Source organism: Zea mays, chromosome 3 (assembly GCF_902167145.1).
Source record: "Zea mays cultivar B73 chromosome 3, Zm-B73-REFERENCE-NAM-5.0, whole genome shotgun sequence".
NCBI lineage: Eukaryota > Viridiplantae > Streptophyta > Magnoliopsida > Poales > Poaceae > Zea > Zea mays.
The window spans coordinates 135,569,642-135,581,328 of record NC_050098.1 but is presented as its reverse complement, the minus strand read 5'-3'; the positions used below and the strand labels follow the sequence as shown (position 1 = coordinate 135,581,328).

Sequence of the window (11,687 nt, the reverse complement as noted above, 5' to 3'; positions counted from 1 at the left end):
GATTATAGCTTTAACCACTGCGAGACCTTCCTTCTTCTCTTTCTAGCAGTTGCGAATGCAAAACCGTATGTCATATCTTATGCATATTCAGTTTATCTGCTCTCTTGTATGCTGTATTGTTTATTTCCTAATTCAAATGGATGGATGTATGTTTGCGCTCGCATAGAGAACGGTCTGGTTGAGGAGTCCGAAGAACTCGCAGGAGAAGCCCTTGAGTAGCAGCTGGTTGGTGGAGGCAAGTGTCCGTTGACCCATCTATGTCCTACTAATTCCTATAATTCACTTCCCGCATTTACACAGTTTATACTTAAGGATTGACTAGCTTTTATTATCTATGTCCTTGCTTACCTATTTGGGTTGGATTATTCTGGTATAGCTTCATGCTAGTGCTTAACACTAATCAACGAACATGATGAGATTTATCAATGATACACTGTTTCCCTTCTTTATCATGATGTTATACTTGTGGCATTTAAGGGGGCTCGAGCGGTTTCTCGAGTGCCTCTCCGTAAGGACCTGTTCGTTGGATGATCGCCCGGGAAAATAGTGCAACCATGAGGGTGGAGTGGGACGCCCTTAGCTGAATAATTAGAGGAACTGGGGTGTAGTTCGCTTCGCCGTCGTGCCGTTAATGGGGCTCGGTGTATGCGGCTCGCTCTGCCAAAGTTGGTTCGCCCCTTGGGGAGGAGTGTGGTGCATTTAGGAAACCTAACGGGCGGCTACAGCCCCGAGGAATCTTTGTAAAGGCTACATAGTGATACCCTACTGGATCACCTTGGTAGTGATCAATGGAGAGTCATGATCTCCAGGTAGAAAGGGAATCACGGCTTGTGGGTAAAGTGCGCAACCTCTGCAGAGTGTTTGAAACTGATATATCAGCCGTGCTCGCGGTTATGAGCAGCCAAGGGAGCTCCATTGATTAGTGGTACTTAATCAGAGATGTTTGGATTACAGGTGGTGGAGAGAATGATGGTTTTGGTATTGACTATGGTAATGGTAAGCGGTATTCTTTCCGTTTGGAAAGGGTATGTTTGGGTTAATAACATGGGTTAATACTAAAACTTGGCTCTCTCTACTAGTAATAATAATCTGACCATCTAAAAGCAACTGCTTGACTTACCCCCACGTAAAGCTAGTCCACTACAGCCAAACAGGACACTTGCTGAGTATGTTGATGTGTACTCACCCTTGCTCTACACACCAAACCCCCCCTTCCCAGGTTGTCCGCATTGCAACCACTGCTCAGGAGAAGATGAAGCCGTGGAAGGAGACTTCTAGGAGTTCCAAGATTACGACGAGTTCTAGGCGTGGGTTAGCGGCAACCCCCAGTCGGCTGCCTGTGAAGGCCGCGTGTATCTACGTTTCATTTTCGCACTTTGATTATTGTAAATACTATGTGGATGTCTCAGACATATGATGTAATCGACTATTATTTCCCTTTTATATTATGATTTGAGCATTGTGTGATGATGTCCAGTTATGTAACTGCTGTGTACGTGAATTGCTGATCCTGGCACGTACATGGTTCACATTCGGTTTGCCTTCTAAAACCGGATGTGACATAGGTGGTATCAAAGTCGTGCTGACTGTAGGACCGCTAACCTAGAGTAGAATGGTCGTTCTAAAGGATTACAGACCCCTATTATCACCTTGACTTTGATATCCCTTCAAAAGTTGGTCATATCGACCAAACCTATGTTCTACTATATACTACACCTTGCTAAAAATCTTTTGTTTATTCTATTTCCTCATTTATTTATGGTCTACTTGCTGGTCACATTAGTTCGATTCTCACTCTTATGCTTACGGTGTCTTTTGTAGATGGCTCGTCTTAGACACACCGCACAGAAGTCCATCATCCCCTTCTTACCCTCTCGTCTCGCTGAGCGTCCGCTTTGCCGTCCAGTGACTGGTCAGTCTAGCCACTTGGAGAGGCTGCACCACCGCCTGCACGAGGAGCAGGAGCGTCAACGACAGGAGCAGGAGCAGCTAGGCTCTTCTTTCTCGCTCCAGCAGGAGATAGAGTCTGTGAAGAGCTGCTCCCCCATGCGGATTTGTGTGTTGTGTGTGTTGCTCTCCTAGCCTTACTCTTGTGCCTTCTTTATGATCTTTATTGTAAGGGCGAGAGGCTCCAACTTGTGGAGATTCCTCACAAACGGGAGAAAGACTATAAGGAAGAAAGTCGTGGTATTCAAGTTGATCATCGGATCACTTGAAAGGGGTTGAGTGCAACCCTCGTTCATTGGAACGCCACAACGTGGAAGTAGGCAAGTGTTACTTGGCCGAACCATGGGATAAAATCGCGTGTCTCTTGTGATTGTTTTCTCTGTGATTGTTTTGTCCACAAGGACTCGCCTCAAAACTACTTAGTGCAACTAACACTTCTATAACTAAGTTTTGTGGCTATTTAGTGTTTAATTTTATAGGATCACCTATTCACCCCCCCTCTAGGTGCTCTCAATTGGTATCAGAGTCGTACTCTTCACTTAAGGGACTAACCGCCCGAAGAGATGGATCCTAAGGGAAAGGGGATGGTGGTCAACGACAAGGAAAAGGAGTCCATCTTCAACGAGCCAAGAGAAGACAAGCCTAAAACCAGGGGGGCTCTTAAGCAAAACTCACACGCGAAGGGGTACGGGGTAATCTCGGCCATCAGATCAGAGATCAGCGGCCCAGATTAGATCACGCGGGCGCGTAGACGCGGCTGACAATCAGGGCCAGGGCATCAGCAGGCCAGGGTGGGCTGACCAGCCGGGCCCAGAGGCAGAGACGCGGGGAGGGGGAAGGGAGAGAGGCAGTTGGATCCAGATTAGAAGTCTGGGATTAGATCTACTCGGGTTAAGTCTAAACCATCCGATCTCGGATGAACGACCGATATCTAATGGCCAGGGGCTGACTTGGGCGCGGTGGAGCCGCTCGGTCCCGCGGCGAGAGTTCGCCGGAGACGAGGAGGCTGGCCACGACGGGGCACCGAAGGCTCGGGGTTTAGCCTGGGCGCGAACAGGGTGGTCTGGTGGGTTCAGCCATGGCCTTCACGCCGGTGCAAGGGCACCAGAGGGCGCAGACCACGGCAAGGCGGGCTAACGGCAGCGCTGGATTGCTCTGGCAAGCAATCGCGTGAGCAACAGAGCGGGGATGACCAAATTAAGGGCACGGGTGAGTTGCTCACCTTGAGTGCGAACTCTGGAGCGCGTGGAGGACAGCGAAGGTGCGGTGGAACCTTGGGTCGATGGCGGCGGGGCTCCGGCTACGCAAAAACTTCTCCGGTGAGCGTGGACCCAACGCAGCAGGGAGGGAGAGGGCATACCGAAGGGTGTCCCGAGCAGTTGACAGAAAGGCGGAGCTCACCGTGGCACTGGACGAGGCACGGGCGCGACGACGGCCATGGAACATGCAGTGGTCGTCGGCGGGCGGTGGCGGAGCTCTCTGCTCGCATGGGCAAAGCGAGAGAGAGGGCGAGAGGGTTTGGCAGAGGGCGCAAATGAGAGAGGGGAGGTGGGCGAGCAGGGCACGAGGCTCAAAAGGGGCGCGGGCGCACGGACGTGGCCGGAGAACGCGCGGACGTGGGTGCGTCCACGACGAGGAGATCGTGGACGGGAGGTTGAGGACGGCGGGACAGAGAGAGAAGAGTGGGCGCACGCGAGGGAACTAGCGCCGACAGGTCGGCCCCATGGTGCAACGAGAGAGAGAGAGGGAGGGGAGTGAGCGCGCTGGTTGGCGCCGACAGGCGGGACCCGCGTGTCAGGCACCGAGGGCGCGCAGACGCGGGCGCGGGCGCGGGGTTGGGCTTAGTGGGCCGACTTGGGCAGAATTGGGTTTTCCTTTTTCCAGGAATTTTCTAATTGCTTTTCTATTTATTTTCTCTAGGGTTTTCAATTAAAATTCAAATCAAGTTTCAAATTCAAACCAAATCACATATATGCAACAATTCAAAGAATATTTAGGCTCAATATGATGCAACATTCCATGACTCATATGTTTTGGGCAAAATAAAATAAATAATCCTTCACTAATTCAACTAACGCTAATTAAAAGAAGAAGAGAGGGAGAAAACTAGAGAGAGTGAAACTAGAGTGAGATAGATAAGAGTAACACCTGAATTTGGATGATCATAAGAAAGAAATTTTATACCCTCAAATTCAGGGTGTTATATATATGTGTGTGTGTATGTCAAAGCTATTTGTCGTCTAGGGTGAAACTTCACCCACTCAGTATTTTTAGTAATTACTGAACAATAGTCAGTAATTATCGAATAATTACTAAGTGGGTGAAGCTTCACCCTAGATGACAAATAACACACACACACACACACAAATACATATATATATAGGCTGCTAGCATTATTTGTCACCTAGGGTGAAGCTTCACCTAGTCCAGTCTTGCCCCACCCCGCGTCGTTGCGCGCCACCTCGTCCCAGCACACATCCAACTCTGCGCACCCACCGACCCCACCAACACGCACTCTGCCCCTCGTGAGCTGGTCGGCCCGAGACCGGCCCCCCTACCATCCGCGTGTTTGATCCAACTCGTCAGTTATTCATATTCGTCATTAACAACTAAATGTTTTGTTACTAATAACTGAACGTTTTTTTCAATAACTTTAGAACATTTCATCAGTAATTATTAAATGTTTCGTCAGTAATTACCAAACATTTCGTCACTACTTAAGTGATAAATTACTGAATGTTACATCAGTAATTGTTCTTCTTGCACTAACAAATATTGTGCCTACTGATAATTTCTAAAATTAAGCGATTGATGACCGAAAGAGCACAACATTAATAATTACTAAATATTTCATCAGTAACTATTGAATGTTTTATTAGTAATTATCGAATGTTTCTTCATTGTTGAAGTGATAAAATTACTGAAAGTTTTGTTAGTAATTATTCTTTTTACACTACCAATCACTATGCTTGTTGATAATTATTAAAATTGAGCGATAAATGACTAAAAGAGCACAACATTAATAAATACTAGAAGTTTCGTTAGTAATTATCAAATATTTCTTCACCGCTGAAGTGATAAATTACTGAATGTTTCATTCGTAATTGTTTTTTGCATTAACAATTATTGTGCTTGCTGATAATTGTTGAAATTAGGCGATGAATGACTGAAAGAGCACAAATTACTGAAAGATGACATGGCGCGTTGGTGGGCGCGGGGGGGGGGGGGGGGGGGGGGGGGGTTGGCTGGTTCGCTTGTTAGTTGGGTCTAGGTGAAGGTTCACCCTAGGTGATATATATAGTTGATGGTTACTTTTTTGATTCTTAAGAGAAACGAAAAACAAGGCAACACAAATGAATTAATTCTTTCTTCTCTCTTTGATTAATGCTCTTTAAATAGATTAATTAAAGGGAGAAGGTAAAAAAGATAAACGATGGCGGGAAGTATTAGGACACATAAGTGTGACACGACATTTCATTTCAAACCTACCACTTTAATTCGTTCTGCACCTTCGACTTTACAAGGGAGAGCATAACGATAGTGTAATACAACCTCGGAGGTGGAGAAATTAGGTTTCTCCTAGTTTCAAAACTGGGGTTTATGCATGACATTGTTCCCCTATTTATAGTGGCAAGGTACAACTTCGCATGAAATTACAAACATGCACATATATCCTATATACATGAACTATAAATCTTGTAGGGGTAAGTTGTCTTTTCCTTTTTTTTGTGCTGGCCAAGCTTCTAGATTCTTCTCGCTCACTTTTGCTTCGTGCATCGGTACCACGAAATCGAAGCTCTCTCCTTCGGTCCATGTCGATGCCATGGAACTAAAGCTTCGTTTATGCTTTACACGCTGCTTCATTATCCTTTTAGAGTATTTGAAACACATTTGAATGATAACATAACGTTTTGGGGACCTTCAACAATAGAGGCCCCAACAGTGGTGAAGCTTCAACTAGCGCGTCCTACCAAGCGAACCAGCTAGCCCACCAAACTGTTACAGGTCCGCAATCCACTAACGGGCCGCATGTCTAATAACGGGTCCGCAAGACGTGCATACATCATTAGCCTCATGGACCCGCGACTCTCCTGCGAGTCGCTCGCACCCACCCGCACGCAACATCATCTTTCACTCATTCACCGCTCAATTTCAGTAATTATCATTAGGTATTGTAATTGTTAGTGCAAAATGATTAATTACTAAGTAAAAAATTTAGTATCTTATTTAGTCATTACTGGAAACGTTCAATAATTGTAATTGTATTCAATCATTTTTAGAAACATTCAGTAACTACTAAGACATCTTAGTTACGGATGAATGATAACATTTTGAGTAAAAAGACAACACAAACACAATAATTGTTAAACAACATTATTGGTAATTATCACTTTGATAGTGCAAAAAAACAACAATTATTCAGTCATTAATTAATTTATTAGATCTTTAGTAATTTCTCTGATGAATCTCATGTGTTTAAATCACTGATGGAATCTAAATAATTCTATTGAGTCAATGTTTTTGGAAAAGTCTAGTACATCTAAGTTACGGATAAACGACAATATTTTTCAATAAAAAGACAACACAAGTACAATAATTATTAAATAGAATTGTTATAATTATCTGTTCAGCAGTGCAGAAGGAAACCATAATGATTCAATCATTACTTAATTATTTATTTAATTATTCAGTAATTTATTAGAACTTTAGTAATTTACGCAAGAGAGTGGATCCATCTCGCGCGCGGGTCTCAGGACGGTCATGCTATCATTTCACCATCCCCAAATCCCTTGTTGTTGTCTTGAGTTACCTCCTCCACCTTCATCTTATGGTCCTCCAATTCCTTGAACAAGACTATTTCTTCCTTCCCAGCATGAAATGGCTGCATATCTTTCTCCTCCGGCAATGCACCTAACTCCATCACCAACCTCTCAACCTCCATCCGAAGCTTACCATTCTGAGCCTCCACCTTACCATAAGCATCCTCCAACTCCCGGTTCTTCGCCAGAGCTGCCCCGAGCCCCGACTCCAAAGCTTCCACCCTGGCATCAAGCTCCGCCTTCTGCGCCGCCATGACCTTGAGCTCCTCCACCTTACCCCTGATCTGCTTCTTCGCTTCCTGTTGGTACGCGTCGGCCGCTTCCATGAGCGCCAGAACCGCCTTCCTCGCGACCTCCAGCTCCTCCGCCTTCTCCTTCATCTGCTTCCTCGCCGCTTGTTGGTAGGTGTCGGCGGTGTTCATCAGCGCCAGGCCCGCCTTCCTCGTGTCGGCCAGTTCCTCTGCCTTGGCCCTGATTTGCTTCTGGGCTTCCTCTTGGTACCTGTCGGCGGCAACCATGAACAGCAGGCCGGCCTTCCTCGTGTCCTCCCTTTGCTTCGCCAGGTCCCCGGACAGTCCGGTGTTCCTCTGCTCCAGCTCTCGCACCTTGTGCTGCAGCGTGAAGACCTGGGTGGAGGACACCTGAGCGTCCCTCGTCTTCTCCGCTAGTTGCCTCTCCAGCGCACGCTTCTCGTTCTCCAGCCGCCGCTTCTCGTTCTCTAGCCGGCGTGCTCTGTGATACTGTTCAACGTACTCTGCAATGTATGTTTTGGAAGGGGGTAATTAGTGGAGGGAGATGCATATGCATATATATAGCTAGGGAGATGGGATTGATTTGATGAATTGGAAGAAATAAAAGTAGGGCTGACGGCATGGCGCACCTGACCAATAATAGCCACCATAATACGGCAGCATGCTGCAGAGAACTGCAGTGCACTTGCTTGGTGCAAGATGCAGACGACGCCGCTGCCCCAGATAAAAGACGATGCATATATATATGGGATTAAGGGATCGGAAGAATGAAAAGAAAAGAGAGAAGTAAAGGATGGAGTGTGAGTGAGGAAGGCTGATGGTGGATTAAGCGGGAGGATGCGATGCATGGAGTGTTGATGAGGGAATGAAGAAGTAGAGGGAAGGTAGGTATGTGCTGCCAAATTAAAGAGTGGGGCCCATTGATTGGCCCAACCAGGCTCCCGAGATGCAAGATTCTATCGTTTGGTCGTCTGTGTCGGACCTGACTCGTCTGATGCAAAAAAAAAATAGTGCTAGTTTTTTTAAGTATAAGAGACAGTTAAGAGACTGCATGATACAACACTAAACCCCTAAATAATAAATATAGTCAAGACATACTATGTATAAAGAGTCGTGTAGAGACGGGTTATTCGCAAATCATATATAGATCACACTGCCAACCACGCTATAGTACGTACTATCGATCACGATCGACCATAGTCAGTTTTTATGTACCATAACGCTCTATTACACATCATTTACCTTATATCCACCTTTCCCGACAACGCGCCTCCACGATCATGGCCACCATAGCAACACTGCCCATACCCCGTAGTATTGGCCACTCGCACCCCCTCTAACTAGTTCTGTGCCCTTGGTTTCTCATGCGTCGACCCTGTGTTGTAGGGCACAATCGTGACCGTGGTGTCTAGCACGCCTATCTGTGAAACCATCGGGAGAAAGAAGTCATGTGCATTTTTGCATTTATGTATTATAGCCCTTAACATATGGGTTAGATGTAAGTGAGATAAGCATGGATGTGGAGAGCTCTACCAAACAGCTCTTATATAGTCAGTGTTAGTCTAGGTATTTTGAATAAGTTAAAAACTAAGGACCATGATACCTAAAAGGGGGTGAATTAGACAATCTATTTTTTTTCTCTGGACTAATGTCTCTAGTTTTTGATTAGTCATATGCAATAAATAAATTATCATATATGCAATTATGGTTTTAAGAAAGTGTTGTGTCTCTACCATAAAAGAGTTATGTAATATAGGCTCCAAACCTATCCACTAGCCTAGAAACTAAGTTGAGAAGGTAAAGCACACAACCAAGGTACATAATATAAATGTGGAAGCTTAAATACGATACAAATACAACATTTTGTTGGTGAATTCGATATTTTACGGAGGTGTCAAGAAACATGCAAGCTTTTCCCTAAGACCGTGTCTAGCAGGTTTCCCATATGGTCATCCAAAATACTATTTTACACTGTAGACTGCACTGTTCACAGAGTAGAGTTTAAAATAGGAGATGAGATAAGAGATAGGATGGTAAGCTGTTGAAGATAGTTTAATCCTTATTGGAGCCCATATAAGGAAAGCCCAAGTGAAGACCAAGGTTTCAGTCAAGTAACTCTGTGGATAGCTACAATCCTTCCCCACATGCAAATAGGCTATTGTGTGCCCTCTCCTATGCGCAAATTAAAGAGTGAGGGAGTAGGGTCAGGGCCTCATCCTATGTGTCTGCTCCAAGACATCTCCCACGAGATTTTTGCCGTCACTCACAGATGAACCCCTTCAGACTACTGTAGTTTTTATCGACCACCACATCAGCTATAGACTCTACTACCAACCATGCTATATATCGTACTATCGATCACAATCAACCATAGTTAGATTTTATCTACCATATCGTTCTAGTGCATAGCATTTACCGTCATCTTATAGCCACCTTCCCCAGTACCGTGTCTGTCGATGTTTGGTACTAACGGCACACTACAGGTCGTACCATGTAGTGCTTTTGGGAAAACGACAACGTCGATCGCAACTCGATGGTTCGTGCGAAGCATGTCAGAACACAAAGAGTTATACATGTTGGTTACTTGTTTTTGATTGCTGTAAACCATACAACAAGGCAACATAATTGTTAAACGTTAAGGATCTTCATCCTTCAAAACATTATCTCCCTTCGGATATAATGAATCTTGGACGAAGCTCATGAAGAATGCATCTTCATCATTCATAAAAATAAAAAATAAAAGTAAAGATGGAAATATAGTTACAGATGTAACTATATTTTATTCATTCATTTCGTATCAACTATTTAAACAATATTAAGATTTGTGTCATATTTTAATAAACTGATATATAATGTGCATTACATTAATACCTTCGGCTTACTCGGAGGTAAAAGCGTAAATGCAGCTCCAATTCAGCATGGACAATATGGGGTACTGTTCATCTATTTATAGGCTCGGGACGTATCCCAACTAAAAGTACATTTATGACCTTGATACATACATATTATCCTAATACAAGCATCAGGAACTAATTAGTCTTTTTCTCTTCGGCTCAACACCATGCTTGACCTTTGTAACCACCTTGAGACGAAGCTGCCATCCTTCGGTGCTTCACGCATACTTGTGGTAGCTTCGACATTTAGTCTCGTTGCTTATAGGCAATTTTTCCGTCTCGAGGACCTTCGGCAGAGAAGGAGACCCCCAACTATACATGTTTGGGCCGCTTCAGCGCGTAATACCCTATGTGCGATGAGTTTTGGTGGATGTATTGTTTGTAGGTTGAGGATTACAAAGGATGAAGATGATCCGGTGTGAGAGTCTACTGTCTTCGTAGGGCTTCCCTCCCAGCCTTATATCCAACTAAGGAGGGATCACCCCACACAATCTCGGAGCACGATTCCTATCTACCGACTTCTTCTAGAAGATCTCCACGTATTTTGGCGCTTAGTTGGTCTTTGTGAGCCCTGCGCGTACTGTAACGCCCTGAATTTGGGGGTATAATTTTTTTTTCTAATATCCACCAAATTCAGGTATTACCCTCTACGTTATTTGTTTTCTTCTCTTTTTTTCTAAATAGTGGGAGAGTTATGTTGTTACACATATATACATAGGTTTTTAGTGTAGTAAGATGAAACCCTAAAAGAACCCTTGACTATTGCATAGCATGCCAATACCTTTTATTGTATGTTGAATTGTGGTGGTTGTGCATCCATTCAAACTCAAGAAGTATATATTTATGGGTGATGATTGTGTTTTGAAGTCCATTTATATAACCTACACCTAAATTCAAATAGTGAAAAGAAAAAGAAATAAAAGAAAACAAAAAAGAATACAGCCCAATGACCCCCTCCTTTTCCCCTAGCTGGCCCAGCCGCGCAAGCGGCCCACCAGGCCATCCACTCTCTGCGCCACTCCTTGTCGGCCCACCCCGCGGCCCCCAACGCGCGAAGCCACCCTGCTCTCCCTCCACCCGCGGCCGGCCCAGTGGCGTGCGCACTCCGTCCGCGGCACAGTGGCGTGCTCACTCCGTTCGCGGCCCAGCTGGCTTACCCCACCATGGCTCACGTGCGCAGCCACGTGCTCGCCCAAGCCCCAGCGCTGCGCTTCGCCTTGCCCGCGGCCCACAAGCTCCATGCCATGACGCGTGCCCGTGAGCTGGCCCACGTGCGCCTGCTCGCTCGCACCTCGCGCCCGCATGGACATGCGTCGCCGTGCTCCGTCCCTGGCAGGTGTGAGAGCACCTAGAGGGGGGGTGAATAGGTGATCCTGCGAAACTTAAACTTATAGCCACAAAAACTTGTTAAGTGTTAGCACAATAATCGCCAAGTGGCTAGAGAGGAGTCTCAACAAAACACAATACCACAAGAGATCAATCACAGAGATGACACAGTGGTTTATCCCGTGGTTCGGCCAAGACCAACGCTTGCCTACTCCACGTTGTGGCGTCCCAACGGACGAGGGTTGCAATCAACCCCTCTCAAGCGGTCCAAAGACCAACTTGAATACCACGTTGTTTTGCTTTGCCTTTCAATATCCCGTTTGCGAGGAATCTCCACAACTTGGAGCCTCTCGCCCTTACACTTGAGATTCACAAAGAAATACGGAGTAAGGGAGGAACTAGCAACGCACACAAGACTCAAAATCAGAGCAACAGCACGCACACAAGTC

The 11,687-nt window shown here is 45.5% G+C and overlaps 1 protein-coding gene across 1 annotated transcript; it reads right to left on the bottom strand.

Moving 5' to 3' along the window:
• Positions 1-6,492: 6,492 nt before the first annotated feature.
• LOC103650590 (putative uncharacterized protein MYH16) lies at positions 6,493-7,824 on the bottom strand. The gene is made up of 2 exons (XM_008676158.3): positions 7,648-7,824; positions 6,493-7,521 (listed from the first exon to the last, which is right to left on the bottom strand). The coding sequence occupies exons 1-2, from the start codon at positions 7,679-7,681 to the stop codon at positions 6,707-6,709; spliced, it is 849 nt and encodes a 282-aa protein (XP_008674380.1). The 5' UTR covers positions 7,682-7,824; the 3' UTR covers positions 6,493-6,706.
• Positions 7,825-11,687: the final 3,863 nt, after the last annotated feature.

What these genes read in the sequence shown, in the direction of transcription:
- LOC103650590 (XM_008676158.3), bottom strand. Translation starts at nt 7,681, where the DNA reads ATGCTGCCGTATTATGGTGGCTATTATTGGTCAG. An exon ending in TGGTGGCTATTATTGGTCAG is followed by an intron (nt 7,522 to 7,647) that starts GTGCGCCATGCC and finishes CATACATTGCAG; the next exon opens with AGTACGTTGAACAGTATCAC.